Source organism: Mobula hypostoma, chromosome 2 (assembly GCF_963921235.1).
Source record: "Mobula hypostoma chromosome 2, sMobHyp1.1, whole genome shotgun sequence".
NCBI classification, from domain to species: domain Eukaryota; kingdom Metazoa; phylum Chordata; class Chondrichthyes; order Myliobatiformes; family Myliobatidae; genus Mobula; species Mobula hypostoma.
Window position 1 is genome coordinate 28,823,709 of NC_086098.1, and position 23,149 is coordinate 28,846,857.

Sequence of the window (23,149 nt, forward strand, 5' to 3'; positions counted from 1 at the left end):
GGGAAATTTACTCTATTTTAAGTAAGAGATCTTTTTTAAAAATCTCTAATTTATTGTCTGATTTATTTTATAACATCCAACGATCAAATGAAAGGAAACGATTTACGCTGGTACACATTTGCTCTCTTTCCCCAAGCAGTCAAACCCCTCCGTTGTTGGGGAATAAGACTCTGTGAATCGCAAGGAATGGTGGAGCGAACTGTCGCAAACGAATCAGTTTACTTGCAACAGTTGCAGCGAGGCGACCTTGAACTTTGTAGCCGGCATAGTGAAGCTCACCTGCGCCCAGAGCCGCGTTGCTCTGTCCCGGGCCGGCAGCGTCCTCCTCCTGACCCGCCTCACCAAGGCGGGGATTGGTTTGCTGTCCAGCAAGGAGGTGGCCGGCCGTGGGAACGCCCGCTGGCTTCCCCTTCGCTCTGAGCCACGCTCCAGTGAAAGTGAGCTGTTGGTCACAGTGAGAGTGGTCGCCGCATGGATTTGGAAGTAGCCAAACAGCAGCGCACCTCCATGCTGCACGCCGATGCGGAGCCACGGGCGAAGAGCCGCTGGCACGACCGCCGGGTGCTAATTGCAGTGAGTATAACGACAGATCAGGCAGAGGTTACCGAGGGGCTCCGAATAAAGGGAGACTCACTTCTTAATACAACTATGTTGGAAAGCTGCCCCAAGTTAATTGTGATTAACTACCCTGTTACTGCAGTTTGCTTCTGTGAGCGATTTGCTTATTGTTTTCTAATCTATTTAATTCATATTAGACGCGAGCTGATGCATAATTTGCTATGTCTTCAAAGTTTGTAGGTTTCCCTGCAAATATTGTGCAAGATGCACAGTATCCGGAGTTATCAGAAGTTTAAAATGTTGCGGAATTACGGATGTAAAATTCACAACGAGTTGCAGGACACGGCCACAATTTTATGCCTGCCTCCCAACTCTTCTGACTGTTTGGGGTAGATTTTTCGCCCTGGAAACTTGAGGGGCTGAAAATGAGGCGGAATTGGAGGTACTGGAACAAAATCAGAACTTGCTGGAAACGCTCAACAATTCAGGGAAGATCTGCGGTGAGAGAGAGTTAATGTTTATGCATCCGTGGCATGAAGCGTTACCATACCGACTGAGCGCTTTCGGTATTTTGTGGTTTTGTTTCGGAACTCAAGGATGTGATTATTATAATATATCGGAAATTTGGATGGCCTGAGCAAGCATGTGCGAAAATTGGGTACAACCCACTACGCATTTATTATCAAAGTTGCTGGTGAACGCAGCAGGCTAGGCAGCATCTCTAGGAAGAGGTGCAGTCGACGTTTTGGACCGAGACCCTTCGTCAGGACTAACTGAAAGAAGAGCTAGTAAGAGATTTGAGAGGGGGAGGGGGAGATCCAAAATGATAGGAGAAGACAGGAGGGTGAGGGATGGAGCCAAGAGCTGGACAGTTGAGTGGCAAAAGGGATATGAGAGGATCATGGGACAGGAGGCCTAGAGAGAAAGAAAAGGGGGAGTGGGGGGAAAAAAACCCAGAGGATGGGCAAGAGGTATAGTGAGAGGGACAGAGGGAGAAAAAAGAGAGAGAGAGAAAGAATGTGTGTATATAAATAAATAACGGATGGGGTTCGAGGGGGAGGTGGGGCATTAGCGGAAGTTAGAGAAGTCAATGTTCATGCCATCAGATTGGAGGCTACCCAGACGGAATATAAGGTGTTGTTCCTCCAACCTGAGTGTGGCTTCATCTTTACAGTAGAGGAGGCCGTGGATAGACATGTCAGAATGGGAATGGGATGTGGAATTAAAATGTGTGGACACCGGGAGATCCTGCTCTGTCTGGCGGACAGAGCGTAAGTGTTCAGCAAAACGATCTCCCAGTCTGCGTCGGGTCTCGCCAATATATAGAAGGCCACATCAGGAGCACCGGACGCAGTATATCACCCCAGCCGACTCACAGGTGAAGTGTCGCCTCACCTGGAAGGACTGTCTGGGGCCCTGAATGGTGGTAAGGGAGGAAATGTAAGGGCATGTGTAGCACTTGTTCCGCTTACAAGGATAAGTGCCAGGAGGGAGATCAGTGGGGAGGGATGGGGGTGAACGAAAGGACAAGGGAGTCGCGTAGGGAGCGATCCCTGCGGAAAGCAGAGAGAGGGGCGGAGGGAAAGATGTGCTCAGTGGTGGGATCCTGTTGGAGGTTGCAGAAGTTACGGAGAATAATATGTTGGACCCGGGGGTTGGTGGGGTGGTAAGTGAGGACCAGGGGAACCCTATTCCTAGTGGGGTGACGGGAGGATGGAGTGAGAGCAGATGTGCGTGAAATGGGGGAGATGCGTTTGAGAGCAGAGTTGATGGTGGAGGAAGGGAAGCCCCTTTCTTTAAAAAAGGAGGACATATCCCTCGTCCCGGAATGAAAAGCCTCATCCTGAGAGCAGATGCAGCGGAGACGGAGGAATTGCAAGAAGGGGATGGCATTTTTGCTGTTCCTCTTTTTTGCTATTTTTTGCTATTTCTCTTCTCACCCTGTCTCTTGCAAAAACTGGCCGTTTGAGCTACACCCAGCAATCCCCCAATTTAATGCGAGCCATATCACAGGACAATTTACAATGATCATTTAACCTATCAAGCAGTACAACTATGGTCTGCGGAAGGAAGCTGGAAAACCAGGTGGTCATGGGGAGAACATACAAACTCCTTATAAGCAGTGGTGGGAATTGAACCCGGGTCGCCCGTACTGTAAGACGTTGTGCTAACAGCTACACTACCGTGCCACCTCCCTTTCTGCATGGGAAATGGACACAGTGGGCCAGGTAGCATCTGTAGAGGGGAAATGGACAGCTGTTGTTTCGGGTTGAGCATGTTTACCTAGACTGAAAGAGTGGAGGGGAGATGGCCAGTATAAATAGAACGAGGTGAGGTGGTGCAAGAACTGGGCAGTGATAGGTGGATCCAGCTGATGGACGGATGAAGGAGGGAAGCGTGGAAATAGTACAGAGGAAGGAGGAGCCAGGAGGGAAACGTGAAGCTGGAGGTGAGGGACAAGAGTGGAAGTGCGCACTCTTGTGCAAGTGTAAGTGGATCGAGATAAGGGACAGCTGATGGCAGCCGAAGCCGACTGTGGGAAGAGTCAGAGGGTGGTGAAGCACTGGAATTCATTGCCACAGACAACTTTGGAGACCAAGTCGTTGAGTGTATTGAAAGTGGAGGTTGATAGGTTCTTGATTAGTTAGGGCATCAAAGGGGGAAGATGGGAGAATGGGGTTGAGAGAGATAATGAATCAGCCATGATGGAATGGCAGACTAGACTCGATGGGCCAAATGGACTAATTTTGCTCCTAAGTCTTATGGTCTATGAGTGATGGGTGAAGGGGACAAGACTGGGTGCTGGGAGGGGTGTGGCTAGAAAGGGGGATAGGAAAAAATGTGAGAACACAGGTGGGGTGTAATTTCAGGGTGACTGGAGGAAAGTATAGAGAGGAAGTTAGAGGTAGGTTTTCTACACGGAGTGGTCAATGTGATGGAAGCAGATACATCAGGAGCATTTAAGAAACCTTTAGACAGGCACATGGATGCTGAGAAAAGTGGAGGGCTGTGTAGGAGGGAAGCGTTAGATTGATCTTAGAGTAGGTTAAAGGGTTGGCACAACATTGTGGGCCGAAGGGCCTGTGCTCTGCTGTAATATTCTATGTTCTGACACAGAAGTAAGGGTTAGCTGAAGTTGGAAGACTCATTGTTCATACCGTAGGTTGAGGATCAGTCAGGTGGAGTATGAGGCGGTGTTCTTTTTCACTCTGGCCGCAGAAATTGTGCGATGAATGAAAGATTGGTGAAGAGCAGGCACTGAAAATGCTAGCTCTGATTTAAATAACCCTTATCTTGATGTGTGTTTGTGTTTGCTTCTGTAAACAAGGTTGAAGATTGTTTATAAGGACTTGCCTTTATCTTTTGTTGTTTCCTGGCTACAGATGAAATTCCAGAGGACTGCAGATTGGCTAATCCAATTCTGTTATTCTAAAGAGGGTGGGAGTTAATACCCAGTGAGTCAAGACTGGACAGATTAACCATTAATGTCTTCACTCTCACACTCCCTGCAGAAATGCAGCATTCTTATCTCTGTCTGTGTATAACAAGGGGATTTTCCAGATCCTCCCGGGCCCCCACCCATCCACAGAACTGAACATTGGTGGGGAGCAAGATATTTTCTAATTCTCTTCACAAACAGGAGAAAATCTGCAGATGCTGGAGATCAGCACGAAACGCCGACTGTACTTTTTTCCATAGATGCTGCCTGGCCTGCTGAGTTCGTCCAGCATTTTGTGTGTGTGTGTTGCTTCAAATTCTCTTGCTAGCTTTCTGTAATCTACTGGCAGGGAACTCAGCTGGTCAGGCTGAGGAGTAAGGAATAAGTGATGGTGAATAAGCAGTTGACGTTTCAGGCTGAAACCCTTCACCCATCCTGATGAAGGCCGGAAACATTGACTGTATTAGGGGTGTTGATGCTGCCTGACCTGCCAAGTACCTCTAGTGTTTTGTGTGTGTGTGTGTGTTACTCAAAATTTCCAGCATTGTTAAATGCAAACAATGCATTTCACTATATGTTTTGGTATCCATACATAGATTTGAATCTGCAGAATTGCATGTATCTGTTGGTGATTTACCTAGGTTCTTTTCTGACTGTACTTTTTAAAGTTCTAAGTAAATTTTATTATCAAAGTACATATATGTCATCATATACAACCCTGAGATTCATTTTCTTGTGGGCATATTCAACAAATCTATGAAAAGAAGGTTTTTTAAACCTCCTTTGATGTAGTTTTTAAAGAGTGGAATAGACTAGGTATTAAATGTTTTCAGGATCTGTTTGTTGGAGATAGTCTTTGATCATTTGCTCAACTACCTATTAAGTATAATCTTCGTAAAGCTCACTTTTTTAGATATTTACAAATTACAGACTTCTTGCGTTCTCAACTTTATACATTTCATAAATGTCCAGCTAAGAATTTAATTGATACAATTTTTACTTTGAAACCTTTTCATAATGGATCTATTTCTAATATTTATAGTATGTTGTTGGCATTGAGAAACATTCTGTTAGACAAAATTAAAAACCTCTGGGAACAAGACTTACAGATTTCAATTGTTGAGGTTACTTGGAATGAGATTTTTAAACTTGTTCACACCTCTTCGTTATGTGCGCTTCACTCTCTTTTGCAATTTAAAGTGGTTCATAGAGCCTATATGACTGAAGATAAGCTCTCTCATTTTTACTCAGATTTTTCTCCATGCTGTAATAGGTGTAATGTGGAAGAGGCCTCTCTAATTCATATAGAAACATAGAAACATAGAAAATAGGTGCAGGAGTAGGCCATTCGGCCCTTCGAGCCTGCACCGCCATTTATTATGATCATGGCTGATCATCCAACTCAGAACCCAGCCTTCCCTCCATACCCCCTGACCCCTGTAGCCACAAGGGCCATATCTAACTTCCTTTTAAACATAGCTAATGAACTGGCCTCAACAGTTTGCTGTGGCAGAGAATTCCACAGATTCACCACTCTCTGTGTGAAGAAGTTTTTCCTAACCTCGGTCCTAAAAGGCTTCCCCTCTATCCTCAAACTGTGACCCCTCGTTCTAGACCTCCCCAACATCGGGAACAATCTTCTGCATCTAGCCTGTCCAATCCCTTTAGGATCTTATACGTTTCAATCAGATCCCCCCTCAATCTTCTAAATTCCAACGAGTACAAGCCCAGTTCATCCAGTCTTTCTTCATATGAAAGACCTGCCATCCCAGGAATCAATCTGGTGAACCTTCTTTGTACTCCCTCTATGGCAAAGATGTCTTTCCTCAGATTAGGGGACCAAAACTGCACACAATACTCCAGGTGTGGTCTCACCAAGGCCTTGTACAACTTCAGTAGTACCTCCCTGCTCCTGTACTCGAATCCTCTCGCTATAAATGCCAGCATACCGTTCGCCTTTTTCACCGCCTGCTGTACCTGCATGCCCACTTTCAATGACTGGTGTATAATGACACCCAGGTCTCGTTGCACCTCCCCTTTTCCTAATCGGCCACCATTCAGATAATAATCTGTTTTCCTATTTTTGCCACCAAAGTGGATAACTTCACATTTATCCACATTAAATTGCATCTGCCATGAGTTTGCCCACTCACCCAACCTATCCAAGTCACCCTGCATCCTCTTAGCATCCTCCTCACTGCTAACACTGCCACCCAGCTTCGTGTCATCCGCAAACTTGGAGATGCTGCATTTAATTCCCTCATCCAAGTCATTAATATATATTGTAAACAACTGGGGTCCCAGCACTGAGCCTTGCGGTACCCCACTAGTCACCGCCTGCCATTCTGAAAAGGTCCCGTTTATTCCCACTCTTTGCTTCCTGTCTGCTAACCAATTCTCCACCCACACCAATACCTTACCCCCAATACCGTGTGCTTTAAGTTTGCACACTAATCTCCTATGTGGGACCTTGTCAAAAGCCTTTTGAAAATCCAAATATGCCACATCCACTGATTCTCCCCTATCCACTCTACTAGTTACATCCTCAAAAAATTCTATGAGATTCGTCAGACATGATTTTCCTTTCACAAATCCATGCTGACTTTGTCCGATCATTTCACCGCTTTCCAAATGTGCTGTTATCACATCCTTGATAACTGACTCCAGCAGTTTCCCCACCACCGACGTTAGGCTAACCGGCCTATAATTCCCCGGTTTCTCTCTCCCTCCTTTTTTAAAAAGTGGGGTTACATTAGCCACCCTCCAATCCTCAGGAACTAGTCCAGAATCTAACGAGTTTTGAAAAATTATCACTAATGCATCCACTATTTCTTGGGCCACTTCCTTAAGCACTCTGGGATGCAGACCATCTGGCCCTGGGGATTTATCTGCCTTCAATCCCTTCAATTTACCTAACACCACTTCCCTACTAACATGTATTTCGCTCAGTTCCTCCATCTCACTGGACCCTCTGTCCCTTACTATTTCTGGAAGATTATTTATGTCCTCCTTAGTGAAGACAGAACCAAAGTAATTATTCAATTGGTCTGCCATGTCCTTGCTCCCCATAATCAATTCACCTGTTTCTGTTTGCAGGGGACCTACATTTGTCTTTATCAGTCTTTTCCTTTTTACATATCTATAAAAGCTTTTACAGTCCGTTTTTATGTTCTCTGCCAGTTTTCTCTCATAATCTTTTTTCCCCTTCCTAATTAAGGCCTTTGTCCTCCTCTGCTGAACTCTGAATTTCTCCCAGTCCTCAGGTGAGCCACTTTCTCTGGCTAATTTGTATGCTACTTCTTTGGAATTGATACTATCCCTAATTTCTCTTGTCAGCCACGGGTGCACTACCTTCCTTGATTTATTCTTTTGCCAAACTGGGATGAACAATTGTTGTAGTTCATCCATGCAACCTTTAAATGCCTGCCATTGCATATCCACCGTCAATCCTTGAAGTGTCATTTGCCAGTCTATCTTAGCTAATTCATGTCTCATACCTTCAAAGTTACCCCTCTTTAAGTTCAGAACCTTTGTTTCTGAATTAACTACGTCACTCTCCATGTTAATGAAGAATTCCACCATATTATGGTCACTCTTACCCAAGGGGCCTCTCACGACAAGATCGCTAATTAACCCTTCCTCATTGCTCAAAACCCAGTCCAGAATAGCCTGCTCTCTAGTCGGTTCCTCGACATGTTGGTTCAAAAAACCATCCCGCATACATTCCAAGAAATCCTCTTCCTCAGCACCTTTACCAATTTGGTTCACCCAGTCTACATGTAGATTGAAGTCACCCATTATAACTGCTGTTCCTTTATTGCACACATTTCTAATTTCCTGTTTAATACCATCTCCGACCTCACTACTACTGTTAGGTGGCCTGTACACAACTCCCACCAGCGTCTTCTGCCCCTTAGTGTTACGCAGCTCTACCCATATCGATTCCACATCTTCCCGGCTTATGTCCTTCCTTTCTATTGCGTTAATCTCTTTTTTAACCAGCAACGCCACCCCACCTCCCCTTCCTTCGTGTCTATCCCTCCTGAATATTGAATATCCCTGAACGTTGAGCTCCCATCCCTGGTCACCCTGGAGCCATGTCTCTGTGATCCCAACTATATCATAATCATTAATAACAATCTGCACTTTCAATTCATCCACCTTATTACGAATGCTCCTTGCATTGACACATAAAGCCTTCAGGCACTCTTTTACAACTCTCTTAGCCCTTTTTAATGCTTGCCCTGGATTTGTCGGCCTGCCACTTTTACTTTTCCCCTTTGTACTTTTTGCTTCTACGCTCACTTTACACCCCTCTGTCTCTCTGCACTGGTTCCCATCCCTCTGTTGTGAACTAATGCTATGGTTCTGCCCGCGGCTTGATAAATTTTGGAAAGAAATATTTCAAACTTTCTCAGAACTTTTTAAAGTAAACTTTAAACCCAACCCTCTGACTGCCTTGTTTGGCATTGTTGGAGGAAATGATTTTACTCTTAAGCTGAATGATTTGCATATTTTGGCTTTTATTTCTCTTTTAGCCAGAAGGGAAAAAATGGAAAGATGCCACTCCGCCTGCTCATGCCCATTGGTTGATTGATGTTATGTCATGTTTAAATCTAGAGAAGATTAGGTGTTCTATTTCTATACCTAGACAAGATCTTTTCACATTATGGGGACCTTATCGGAACTACTTTCACAATCTTCGATTTGGTCAGCAATGATGATGGCTATTGTTTGTTTGAATTTATGACTATATGTCAGATTTTTTTTTCTTTTAACCAAACAGTTTTTTTTCTCTTTTTTGTTTTGTTTTGGGGTTTTGATTTTGCTTCAGATTAGTATAAAATAACCTTTTCAATATTATGGTTAATTTACTGTACGTAGTTATGTATCTTGCTTCTGTTTCCATAATATTATAATGTATTTTGTATTTGTCTATGCGAGTAATTAATAAGAATATTGAAAAAGAACAAATCTATCAAATATTAATTATAACAGAATCCATGGAAGATGGCCCAACTAGGTCGTTCAACCAGAGTGTAGAAGACGACAAGCTGTGCAAATACAAAAAGAAGAAACAATAATAAATAAGCAATAAATGTTGAGAACATGAGATGAACAGTCCTTGAAAGTGACTCTTGCAATGGATGGAGATCATTTTCTGTAATGTAGAAAAGGAGCCATCGATGAGTTACAGAGACTTCAGCTATTACTCAAACGCTTAAGTCCTGGTGCTCGGGGGTGGGGTGTGGAGAAAATTTACAGGCGTTTGGTGTATGGATTAATAAAGGAGAGCCGTCAAAGATTTGTTCGTTGTGTTTGACTAACCTGATGAGCCTGTTAGATGAAGTAATAGAAGGCCAGTGAAAGGAATGTAGGAGGTTTTGTCGACATGGATATTCAATCTTAAGACCGGCAAGTAAAATGTATATTTATGAGATTAAAAGGAAATATGGGGATTAAAAATAAGCTTTTATTTGTCACATGTACATCAAAGCATACAGTGAAATGCAGCCTGTAAGTCTCCCCACACTTCCAGCACCAACAGTATGCTAAAACTCCCCAGTTTTTGGAATGTGGGAGGAAACTAGAGCACCAGGTGGAAACCCACATGGTATAGACTTCTAATGGACGGTGGTAGGAATCGAACCCTGATCGAATCCTGACGAAGGGTCTCGGCCTGAAACGTCGACTGCGCCTCTTCCTATAGATGCTGCTTGGCCTGCTGCGTTCACCAGCAACTTTGATGTATGTTGGTTGAACCCTGATCAGTGGTGGCTGGTGCTGTAAAACGATTGCCCTAACCACTGCGCTACCGTGCTGCCAGGATACAAGGCAGTATGTTATGTGGAATATGAAACCCTGGTTAGGGCAGTTGTAGCCTGCAATCTAGGAAGGATGTGGTGTCCTGGAGAGAGTGCAGTGGAGATTTGCCAGGTAGATTCCAAGATTGAAGAATTTTATTGGTAACATTATACTGTTAAGAGTTGAAATTTATCCTCAAAGAATGAAAATGATTGATATGCAAGATCATGATAGGGTAATTGGAGCCAAGGACCAGCGGGCATTGCTGTAAAGTGAAGGTAAAAAATTACAGGGGGGAGAAATACTTTCCCAAGGCAGCATCTACATGTTTTGTGTGGAGAGGAGAAAAAAAGCACAGAGAACTTTGTGTTGTAATTTTGTTACAGCTGCTTCATCTCGTCAAGTGGGGAGTATGCTGTTAATGGTGCAAAGGTTCAGGTGGGGCAGGACGTTAATCACTCTGGGCATAATACCCAGCCTCATGATCTATTGCAGTTTCAGGGTATATGTGGCTGGTCCAGATAAGTTCAGTGGATTGTATCTGTGGAGACTTCAGTGACGGTAATTTTGTCAAACATCTTAGGAGATGTGGCTAGATTGATTCTTGCAATATGTGGTTTTGGGCTGAGTTTTCTGTGGTACGGTACTGGTATTGGTTTGTCATTGTCGCACATACCAAGATACAGTGAAAAGCTTGTCCTTACAGATCTAATCATGACACAGTGCATTGGGGTAGAATAAGGTAAAACAATAATGCAAAATGTAAGTATAAGAGCTACTGAAAGAGCGCAGTGCAGGCGATCAAAGTGCGGAATAATAATGAGGTGGATTGAGGCCAGGAGTGTACCTCATTGTAAAAGAGGTCTGTTTAAGAGTCTGATCACAGGAGGAAAGGCGCTGTCGTCGAGCTGGGTGGTATGTCCTTTAGCCTTTTATACCTTCTGCTCAAAGGGAAAGGAGAGGAGTAGGTGCTTTCTGCTTTATTGAGGCAGAGTCCTTAGAGGGGAGATTGGTGGCTGTGAAACTCCCTGTAGTTTCTTGTGGTCACATGCAGAGCAGATGTCATACTGAGCCATTACACATCCAGATAGGATGCTTTCTGTGGTGCATCAATAGAATCTGTAAGAGTCGACAGGGACGAGCCAAATTTCTTCAGCCTCCTGAGGAAACTGAGGTGTCAGTGTTCTTTCTTGGTGGCGATGTCAACATGGTTGGATTGGGACAGATTATTGGTGATGTTCACACCTTCATCAGCAGGGGAAAGGAAGGGGGCAGAAGACAGAATAAGAAGGTGGGGGTAGGGCAAGTGGCAGAGATTTCAAGCTTGCTTTTGCCGCTTGTATGGCTGTGTCACTGTTGAAGGTGAGGTTGTTTTATAGACTTACCACCTCCTTTTAGCTGTTAACTGTCCACTACCTTCCGTAGCTGGATGTGAAAGGCCTACAGAGCTTTAAGTGATCTGTTGGAGGTAAGACAGCTCTGTATGATGCAATTTAGTTTTTCTAACACTCTGCAATTTGGCATCTCGATTTTATTTGTCTGTGGTGTTGTTGCTGGCCTGCTTGTCGTTGCTCAGGAACCGATCTATTTAATCCTAGCCTAATCACAGGGGCAATTTACAATGACCAATAAACCAGTCTTTGGACTGTGGGAGGAAACAAGCTCCTGGAGGAAATACATGCATTTCACAGGGAGAACGTAGAGACTCCTTACAGGCAGCGTCGAACTTGAACTGCGAACGCCGGATCTCCCTGAGCTGTAGTTGCATCGTGCTAATCACAATGCGACAGTTCTGTCTACGGTTCAGGTGGCAGGACTGTTCATTGGAGGACTCAGCAGTATCGTGGTCTGCGACTGTAATAGCCACAAGAAATTTTCTCTGTCCACTTTTGAGTTACTGGATGCATTGCATACACCAGACTGTTACCACAAACGTGATTGGCGATTGCCTTCAGCATTAAGATGTGATATATTGGGCCTGCTTTTTTCTTTGTACGTCCCATACACACAGAAGTTGGTAGGACGGATGGCAGCTATAAATTACTGCTGGGGTAGGTGGCTGTTGGGAGAATAAGGAGAGTGTTTTCGAGCACTTGTTAAAGAACATGAAGCAAGTCAGGGAATAATAAGTTCCCATGCAGTACAGACTCAATGAGCCAAATGACCTTCTGTGCAAAGTCTTAGATGCAAAGCCTTTGGATTCATTACTCTCCAAACCAACTGCACTCACAAGAACATAATAGTTCCAGCACGGAGAGAGGGTCAGTGTTAGAGCAAGACTCGAGACTGCAGATGTGAAAAAAAAATTACATTAAATGAAAATATTGAATAAAAGATCTCCAGGTCTGTTCAAATTTAAGTGAGGAATCATAAAGATTGCTTCTAATTTTCTCCAAATTCAAGCATAATATCGTCTGAGAAAACCAAAAAAAGGTAGTTGGAGCATTAAGCTCTTTCCAATGTTGTAAGATACATCTTTTCGCCATTAAAGTAAGAAATGCAATCATTCTATGGGCTGAAGGAGAAAGATTACTGGAAATTTTAGGTAGTCCAAAGATAGCAGTAATAGGGTGAGGAGAGATATCTATATTCAATACCTTGGAGATAATATTAAAAATGTCTCTCCAAAAAGATTCCAGAGTAGGACAAGACCAAAACATATGAGTTAAAGAGGCTATCTGCCCCGGACATCTATCACAAAAAGGATTAATATGAGAATAAAAGCGAGCTAATTTATCTTTGGACATATGTGCTCTATGAACAACTTTAAATTGAATTAGGGAATGTTTAGCACAAATAGAGGAAGTATTGACTAATTGTAAAATCTGCCCCCAGTCATCCACAGAAATGATAGACCCCAATTCCTGTTCCCAATCTACCCTAATCTTATCAAATGGAGCTTTTTTTTCTCCTCTTTTTTTGCTCCATATTTATATACCCTTGTTTTTTTTTTACTGTTTTTAATGGAGGTCGGGATTGAGGACGTGATTTTAAGTTTTTTTAACTCTGCTTGGTTCCAAGTTAGCCCGTTGCTTTGCTTTGCTTTTAGTTAGTTGCACGGTGGTTTTTTTGGGGGGTTTTGGGGTTTTTTTTTCCTTTTCTCTATTGGTATATATATATAAAAATTAGTATACTATTATGTTACCTTAGTATGTTATGTTTAAATTACATTGTATCATTTTTTTTGTATTAATACCTCCTGTAATTTTATTATATTCTAACAGTGTATTAGTGCCTTTATGGCTTACCTTTTTGTATACTTATTCAATAAAAAGATTTTAAAAGAAAGAAAGAGACTGCAGATGTGGAATCTGGAGCAACACACAAAAAACTGGAGGAACTCAGCAAGTCAGGCAGAATGCATGGAGAGAAATGAACAGTTGATGTCTCAGGTGGCGATGCTTCATCAGAACCAGAAAGCAAGAAGGCAGATTGCTAGTATGAAACGGTGAAGAGAACAGGTGAAGGAAGAGCTGGCAGATGATGGGTGAATCCAGGTGAAGGCATTTGAGGGGGAGTGGTGAGTGGGACTTACGTAAGAAGCTTGGAGGTGATAGGTGGAAGTGACAAAGGGATGAAGAAGGTGGAATCTGATAGGTGAGATAGTGGACCATGGAAGGAGGTGAAGAAGGAAACTGGTGGGAGGTATGTAGAATTGAATGGGCACATGGAGAGTGTGGGGGAGGGGAAAGAAGGTGATGGGAGCTGGTAGGATGGGGGAGTGGAAGAAAAGTAAAGGTTGGAGGAATTGGTTACTGGAAATTCGAGAATTGATATTCATGCCATCAGATTGGGGACCACCGAGGCAGAATATGAGCTGCAGTTTCTCTGATTTGCATCTAGCCTCAGCTTTGCTGCGGAGGAGGCCAAGAGACGGACAAGTCGGTGTGGGAATGGGGTGGAATGAAAATGGTTGGCCACTGAGATATGGGAAACCAGACCATATGGGGGGGGGGGGAATGCAGGGAATTGTGGGGGAATGTGTATACTCCACACAGACAACGTTGGAAGTAAATCAGTTTATTGTCACTTTTGACATGGTATAGTGACAAACTCTGTTCTGTATGCATCGAGGCACCACAAGGGGAAAGCAATAGCAGAAGCAGAATATAGTGTAACAGAGAAAATGCTGTGGAGGTGGATAAGAAGCTGCAAGAGCCACGATAACGTAGATTGTGAGGTGAAGAGTCGTACAAGCGGTCCATCAGTAGTTTTGTAACAGTGGGATAGAAGCTGCCCTTGAGCCATGAGGTAATTCCTTTCAGGCTTTAGTACCTTCTGCATGATGGGAATATCTGGATTGGGAGGGATCTCCGATTACGCTGGCTGCTTTACTGAGTAAGTGTAGACAGAATCCATGGAGAGGAGTGGACACAGCTCAACACAACTCTCTGCAGTTTCCGCTCTCCCCAGCAGAGCAATGCTATACCAAGAGGGGTAGGATGCTTTCTACAGTGAATCAATTAAAAATTAGTGGGGGGGGGTCAAATGGGACATGCCAAATTAATTTAACTTCCTGAGGAAATTGAGGGACTAGTGTGCTTTCTTGGTCATGATATCTACATGGTTGGACCAGTACGGACTATTGCTGATGTTTATTCCTGGGAATTTGAAGCACTCAACCATCTTGAGCTCAGTATTTTTGATATAAATGGGAGCATGTGCAGATCCCCCCCACCTTTCCTGAAAACAACAGCCATTTCTTTTGATTTGCTGACACTGAGGGAAAGGTTGTTGTCATAACACCACACTACTAGGCTTATCTATCTCCTTGTACACATTGTGTCACAGTGTGCGCTGACGGGTTACTGAACCCAGGTGTGGAGGAGCAACGAGCTCCCATGTTAAGACAGAAATATGGTCTATTAGGAAGTCAAAGATCTTGTTGCAAAGTGAAGTGTTAAGTTCTAGGAGTTTGCTTGGAATTACTGTATTGAAGGCAGATCTGTATTCAATGAAAAACATTCTGATTTCTGTTTTGTTATCCGGAGAGGAATATGGGGCCAAGGAGATGGCATCCACTATAGACTTATTCTGGCCATAGACAAGTTGTAGTGGGTGAAGTTGTCTGAGAGTTTGGAGTTGATGTGTGCCCTGAGGGACGTTTGTTAGTGCTATTGGGGAGGCTTTAAACTAGATTTGCAGGGGGATGGGAACCAGAGTGCCAGAGCTGACAGTGTGGCTGGGGTGAAAATAAATGATATTGAAAGTTTAAGGAAATCTGCTAATAGTAAGGTTGTGAGTGGTGGTAAAAATCTTCTGAGGTGTATATATTTCAGTGCTAGGAGTATTGCGGGGAAGGCGGATGAGTTGAGGGCGTGGATCGACACGTGGAATTATGACGTAATAGCAATTAGTGAAACTTGCCTACAGGAGGGGCAGGACTGGCAGCTTAATATTCCAGGGTTCCGATGTTTCAGATGTGATCGAGGCAAAGGAATGAAAGGTGGGGGAGTAGCATCGCTTGTTAGGGAAAATATTACAGCAGTGCTCAGGCAGGACAGATTAGAGGGCTTGTGTACTGAGTCCTTATGGGTGGAGCTGAGAAACAGGAAAGGTATGGCCACATTAGTGGGATTGTATTACAGACCGCCCAATAGTCAACGAGAATTGGAAGAGCAAATCTGCAGAGAGATAGCAGGCAACTGCAGGAAACATAAAGTTGTGGTGGTAGGGGATTTTAATTTTCCATACATTGATTGGGACTCCCATACTGTTAGGGGTCCAGATGGTTTAGAGTTTGTAAAATGTGTTCAGGAAAGTTTTCTAAATCAATATATAGAGGGACCAACTAGAGGGGATGCAATATTGGATCTCCTGTTAGGAAACGAGTTAGGACAAGTGACGGAAGTCTGTGTAGGGGAGCACTTTGGTTCCAGTGATCATAACATCATTAGTTTCAACTTGATCATGGACAAGGATAGATCTGGTCCTAGGGTTGAGGTTCTTAACTGGAAGAAGGCCAAATTTGAAGAAATGAGAAAGGATCTAAAAAGCGTGGATTGGGACAGGTTGTTCTCTGGCAAGGATGTGATTGGTAGGTGGGAAGCCTTCAAAGGAGAAATTTTGAGAGTGCAGAATTTGTATGTTCCTGTCAGGATTAAAGGCAAAGTGAATAGGAATAAGGAACCTTGGTTCTCAAGGGATATTGCAACTCTGATAAAGAAGAAGAGGGAGTTGTATGACATGTATAGGAAGCAGGGAATAAATAAGGTGCTTGAGGAGTATAAGAAGTGCAAGAAAATACTTAAGAAAGAAATGAAGAGGGCTAAAAGAAGACATGAGGTTGCCTTGGCAGTCAAAGTGAAGGATAATCCAAAGAGCTTTTACAGGTATATTAGGAGCAAAAGGATTGTAAGGGATAAAATTGGTCCTCTTGAAGATCAGAGTGGTCGGCTATGTGCGGAACCAAAGGAAATGGGGGAGATCTTAAATAGGTTTTTTGCGTCTGTGTTTACTAAGGAAACTGGCATGAAGTGTATGGAATTAAGGGAAACAGTAGTGAGATCATGGAAACTGTACAGATCGAAAAGGAGGAGGTGCTTGCTGTCTTGAGGAAAATTAAAGTGGATAAATCCCTGGGACCTGACAGGGTGTTCCCTCGGACCTTGAAGGAGACTAGTGTTGAAATTGCAGGGGCCCTGGCAGAAATATTTAAAATGTCGCTGTCTACAGGTGAGGTGCCGGAGGGTTGGAGAGTAGCTCATGTTGTTCCGTTGTTTAAAAAAGGATCGCAAAGTAATCCGGGAAATTGTAGGCTAGTAAGTTTAATGTCGGTAGTAGGTAAGTTATTGGAGGGAGTACTAAGAGACAGAATCTACAAGCATTTGGATAGACAGGGACTTATTAGGGAGAGTCAGCATGGCTTTGTGCGTGGTAGGTCATGTTTGACCAATCTATTGGAGTTTTTCGAGGAGGTTACCAGGAAAGTGGATGAAGGGAAGGCAGTGGATATTGTCTACATGGACTTCAGTAAGGCCTTTGACAAGGTCCCGCATGGGAGGTTAGTTAGGAAAATTCAGTCGCTAGGTATACATGGAGAGGTGGTAAATTGGATTAGACATTGGCTCAATGGAAGAAGCCAAAGAGTGGTAGTAGAGAATTGCTTCTCTGAGTGGAGGCCTGTGACTAGTGGTGTGCCACAGGGATCAGTGCTGGGTCCATTGTTATTTGTCATCTATATCAATGATCTGGATGATAATGTGGTAAATTGGATCAGCAAATTTGCTGATGATACAGTTGGAGGTGTAGTAGACAGTGAGGAAGGTTTTCAGAGCCTGCAGAGGGACTTGGACCAGCTGGAAAAATGGGCTGAAAAATGGCAGATGGAGTTTAATACAGACAAGTGTGAGGTATTGCACGTTGGAAGGACAAACCAAGGTAGAACATACAGGGTTAATGGTAAGGCACTGAGGAGTGCAGTGGAACAGAGGGATCTGGGAATACAGATACAAAATTCCCTAAAAGTAGCATCACAGGTAGATAGGGTTGTAAAGAGTGTTTTTGGTACATTGGCCTTTATTAATCAAAGTATTAAGTATAAGAGCTGGAATGTTATGATGAGTTGTATAAGGCATGATGAGTTGATGAGGCCGAATCTGGAGTATTGTGTTCAGTTTTGGTCACCAAATTACAGGAAGGATATAAATAAGGTTGAAGGAGTGCAGAGAAGGTTTACAAGGATGTTGCCGGGACTTGAGAAACTCAGATACAGAGAAAGGTTGAATAGGTTAGGACTTTATTCCCTGGAGCGTAGAAGAATGAGGGGAGATTTGATAGAGGTATATAAAATTATGATGGGTATAGATAGAGTGAATGCAAGCAGGCTTTTTCCACTGAGGCAAGGGGAGAAAAAAACCAGAGGACATGGGTTAAGGTTGAGGGGGGAAAAGTTTAAAGGGAACATTGGGGGGGGCTTCTTCACACAGAGAGTGGTGGGAGTATGGAATGAGCTGCCAGTTGGGGTGGTAAATGCGGGTTCTTTTTTAACATTTAAGAATAAATTGGACAGATACATGGATGGGAGGTGTATGGAGGGATATGGTCCGTGTGCAGGTCAGTGGGACTAGGCAGAAAATGGTTTGGCACAGCCAAGAAGAGCCAAAAGGCCTGTTTCTGTGCTGTAGTTTCTATGGTTTCTATGAGCAGCTTCTTGAAGCACTTCAGAGCACCACCAGGTGATTGATATTATTGCATGTTACCTTGTGTTTCTTCAGTGCTGGGATGATAGTCTTTTTAAAGAAGGTGGGAATCACAGGTTCATATTGAGACAGTTTAAAAATATCTCCGCCATCTGATTTGCGCATATTCCAAGAACGTGCCCAGGGACACCAGCTGGTAGCCCGAAAATCAGCAGTGAACTTGTTCACTAGTGCTGGTGGGCAGTCGCACTTCTTCCAGTGCAACTGTCCCACTCCCTGATGTTCCATTTCCTTTGTGTCTACTGGACTTCCTCTTTGTGCACTGCTGTCAAATAATTCCAAACCGGAGGGTTGACAAACTGAGCCAGTTAACTCTGATGGTTCTGCTCCCTGTAGCGTAGATGTTTTATCTTCTTGAAGGCGGCCAGGATGTTTTGAGGGCGGAGTGTCAGATCTACATAAGGCACAATCACCACCTGCAGATCTGTCTCATAGAACAGTCTGCAACATTGGAAACTGCATCTTTGAAATGTTGGTGTGACGATAAGGAAGACATCGCTGACCATGAAGTGCGGACTAGGTGAAAGAGAACCAGTTAGAAATGGATGTGATTTATTGCCTTGCATTGAATAGACAACAAAAATGCTTTAAAAATCTCAGAAAGGAAAATAGGAATTAAAGAGGCACGTTATTGCTGTAAATACACAACACACAGGTGGCACATACTGTGGGCTGCAAGCATATTCTTTACAGTAAGTTCAAGGTTTAATTCCCCCCCCCCCCGCTGCTATCTGTAAGGAGTTTGTACGTTCTGCCTGTGATCATGTGGGTTTCCTCCATCCGCTTCAGTTCCCTCCCATATTCCAAAGATGTACAGGTTTGGTTTGGGTTAGTAGGTTTTGGGCATGCTCTGTTGGCACTGGAAGCATGGCGACACTTGCAGGTTGCCTCAGCACCCTCCTCAGACTGTGTTGACCATTGACACAAATGATACACTTCACTGTTTGTTTTCATGTACATGTGTCAAATAAAGCTGATCTTTCATCTTTCTTTCATAGAAGGAGTAAAGTTTTCCAGAAGTGACAGTTCTGCCAACGCAAACCGGGAACCATTAACATTGTGGTCATTATGAGAAAATGGTGTACAGAAATACTGAGAGAATTTCAAACTATCTAATCACTATTACCTAGCAAATACTAAATTCTACTTTTGAGAGTTGGTTGTCAAGCAGTGGATGAATCTTCCCTGGTTGGTGAAATTATTGACCCTCATGGGCTTTTATCCCTCTGAAGAAATAAAAATTACTCCCAGTTGTATCATGAGCTTATGATGCATTCAATAAACAATATGTACTTTATCCCAAAATACAGCTCAAAGAGATGGAAACGAATGAATAGATGTGTGCAAACTTATGGTATCTCTTTTTCCTCCTTCATAGGTGCTGCTAACATTACTGTTAATTCTACTGCTTGGGCTAGGCCTCGGTCTTGGCCTCCGATCATGTCATCTAGAATCAGGTATTTAATGTTGCCTTCTTAACCGTCAAATTTTCAAATTGTAGTTTCCATTATGTTTATTGTGATCCCTTTGATTAACTTTGAAAATTGAAAGTGACTTGAGTTGTTTTTATAACATAGTTAAATATAAGGCAGTAATTATTAATGAACATAGATATCACTTTGTTTAAGCGTGCTCAATTCGTTCATTCATTATGTGCCGTGTCATATGACATGGGCAATTATGCTCTTTCCTTGACCATGATCGTTCTTGGCAAATTTTTCTACAGAAGTGGTTTGCCATTGCCTTCTTCTGGGCAGTGTCTTCAAAGGCAGGTGACCCCAGCCATTATCGATACTCTTCAGAGATTGTCTGTCTGGCGTCAGTGGTCGCGTAACCAGGACTTGTGATATGCACCAGCTGCTCATCCGACCATCCATCACCTGCGCCCATGGGTTCACGTGATCCTGATTGGGGGTGCTAGGCAGGTGCTACACCTTGCCCAAGGGTGACCTGCAAGTTTGTTAGTACCTCCTTTGGTAGAGATGCATTTCCACCCCACTACTATGTATTAAGTTATATCTCTCTAATTTGGCTGCTTTTTGGACAGATTGGGGTGAAACCTTAAGAAAGCTGTAACAGGACTAAGGACCTTATACTAGTTGTATTTGTATTATCTCAGCAAGTGCTAGAAGGCTTAGGAACCTCAGCATCCTCTTCTCATCGGTTTCAAGGAGCTGCTGTTTTTTTTCTATTTACCTTCATCACCCTGATGTTCTGTGCAAGTCCCAATGGCGTCAGAGCCACAAAATCAGTCAAGTGGTAATTGTAGGTTGCAAATGGCGTCTCTGCTGAGGTCTTCACTGTTTACAAATTACAAGAGTAATTTAGACAAAGGGATTATATGCAGTGTTCCTAAATGTGCTGCTAACGCAAAGGTGAGAAACTGGGAGAAGGATCCCTAATATCTGAAAAAGGGAAGAGATGGGGTAAGCACGATGGCAGATGAGGTTGAGAGGGATAATAGATAGAACATGGAACATAGAAAACTACAGCACGTTACAGGCCTTTCAGCCCACAATGTTGTGCCGACTATGTAACCTACTCTAGAAACTGCCTCAAATTACCCTACCGCATAGCCCTCTATTTTTCTAAGCTCCAGGTACCTTAAACACCCTATTGTATCCGCCTCCAACACCACCGCCTGTAGTGCATTCCACACACCCACCACTCACTGTGTGAAAAACTGACATCCCCCTTGTACCTACTTCCAAGCACCTTAAAATTATGCCCCCTCATATTAACTATTTCAACCCTGGGAAAAAGCCTTCGGGTATCTACACAGTCAGTGCCTCTCATCATCTTATAATCCTCTATCAGGTCACCTCTCATCCTCCGTCACTCCAAGGAGAAAAGGCCAATTCACTCAACCTATTATCGTAAGGCATGTTCTCCAATCCAGGCAACATCCTTGTAAATCTCCTCTGCACTCTCTCTGTATCCACATCCTTCCTGTAGTGAGGTGACCGGAACTGAGCACAGTACTCCAAGTGGGGTCTGACCAAGGTCTGATATAGCTGTAACAAATCAGCCATGATGGAATGGTGGAGTAGACTTGATGGGCTTCATGGCCTAATTCTGCTCCTATGTCTTATGGTTTAACATGGGGAACTGCAAGATTGCCCATTTTGGAGGGAATATTGAATAGCAAGTTATCATGTGCATGATGAGAGAGTAATTTATGCTGGTGTTCTGTGAGATTTGTATACCATAAGAGACAAGACAAAGGAGCAAAAGTCGGCCATTCGGCCCATCGAGTCTCCCCCTTCATTTTATCATGAGCTGATCCATTTTCCCATTTAGTCCCACTCCCTTGCCTTCTCACCATAACCTTTGATGCCCTGGCTACTCAGATACCTATCAATCTCTGCCTTAAATACACCCAATGACTTGACCTCCACTGCCGCCCGTGGCAACAAATGCTATAGGTTCGCCACCCTTGTTCTTGGAACAGGAAGTTGGTGTGCAGTTAAGCAATCAATTAGTAAGCCAAATAGGATGCTGATGTTAATGGTTTATTTCTGTGTCCTGAAGCTAATGTGGCAATAAATTAGTCTTTTCCTTGGTGCCATCCTCTCATTTATCTACTGCAGCCTTCTTGATAAATAAACAGAAGTATTAAAAGTACCTGCATGACTCTGAAGCAAGCAGAACAACTGGGATGCCAATTCCATTTTAACACAGGAGTTCTCAATTTTATTTATGCCATGGCCCCCTACCATTAACCGAGGGTTCTGTGGACCCCGGGCTGGGAGACCCTGTTTTAACATGTAAACCACACAGCTTGTGTTATTTGGCTTTCATCAACCATCTTCCTTTTTCCATGTGTCAGCCCACTTTGAAATCAAAAGTAATCTGAGGAATTTCCAGGTTTCCAGCTTGCTCATGTTGGCTGGGTAATGAATATTGGGGTTGTTGTAGAGTGAGAATATTGTTAAGCTACCTTTCAGCAAAAATATATCTTTGTCATTGTATATCCTGAGTTTTCTTTTCCAGTATTTGTGCTGCTTGCATATGTCTGGCTTTGATTTTAAGAAAGTTTTTAAAACTAGTTATTAACGCTTCTCTGAATTGTCCCTGGGCTGTGGGTAACAGTAATAAGTCTGTATTCACTAACTGGTTCCGATTGAGTGGGTGGTGATGGTCACTGACTTTAAGCCGTTGAAATTCTGTGGTAAATGTGTTCCTGTAATGGCTTTCGGTGGGTAACTTCAGGCTTCCAAATGGAAATGGAAAGATAATTGTAAATGTGGAAATCTGAAATAATTAAAGAAAACAGGAATTGCTGGTAAAACTCAGCAGATCAAGCAGTATCTGTGGGAAGAGGAAACAGTTAATAGATCAGATCATTAATTCTGATGAAGGGCCTTCAGTCTGAAATGCTAATTGATTTTCTTCCCACAGATACTGCCTGATCTGCCGAGTTCTTCCATCATATTTTGAACTTATTTCAAATTTCTAAATTAGTGGAGGAAAATGCCAATAAACATCCAGGTCAGAATGCTGTTTGATCTGGAGACCATAGCGTTTTGAGAAAATTGCTGTTTGTCTTGTCGGTGGTAAAGATTGAGAATGAGATGTGTTCTGTTGAAGTTATGGAGATGCTGCACAACTTCATTTAGACCTTTCATATGACAGCTCTATTATCCATCTATTTAATTTGTTTATTCATTTATTTGTTCATTGATTCATTTAGAGATACAGCATGGTAACAGGCCCTTCTGGCCCATCAAGCTCATGCTGCCCAGTTATACCCATGTCACCATTAACCTACCAAGCTGCATGTCTTTGGACTGTGGGAGGACCAGGAGGAAACCCATGTGGTCATGGGGAAAACCTAGAAACTCCTTACAGTCAGTGGCGCGATTGAACCTGGATCACTGATGCTGTAATGATGTTACTCTAACCACGATGTAATGTGCCACCCTATCTGTGTAAGATAAAGATTACTCTTGTCCTCTTATGTCTGATGCATAGCAAAATCAACATTGTACTTCAACTGCACAAGGGATTCAGCCATGCACTCTTGTATTCCAGTCAGAATATTGGGAGTTCATTGTCTAGAGACTTGTGCACATAACTTAAACAGTCTGGTGATATTGAGGAAGTAAGAGATGCTATCTTTGGGATGAAAGGTTAAACCCAAGCC

The 23,149-nt window shown here is 43.2% G+C and overlaps 1 protein-coding gene across 1 annotated transcript in view; it reads left to right on the plus strand.

The window, feature by feature from the left end:
- The first annotated feature begins 443 nt into the window (after positions 1 to 443).
- Positions 444 to 23,149, plus strand: part of LOC134338738 (ectonucleotide pyrophosphatase/phosphodiesterase family member 3-like) — a 143,658-nt gene continuing 120,952 nt past the window's right edge. Inside the window, exons 1-2 of the mRNA XM_063034783.1 lie at positions 444 to 573; positions 19,382 to 19,460. Coding sequence (XP_062890853.1) covers positions 472 to 573; positions 19,382 to 19,460 — 181 coding nt within the window. The 5' untranslated portion in view covers positions 444 to 471. The remainder of the gene's footprint in view (positions 574 to 19,381; positions 19,461 to 23,149) is intronic.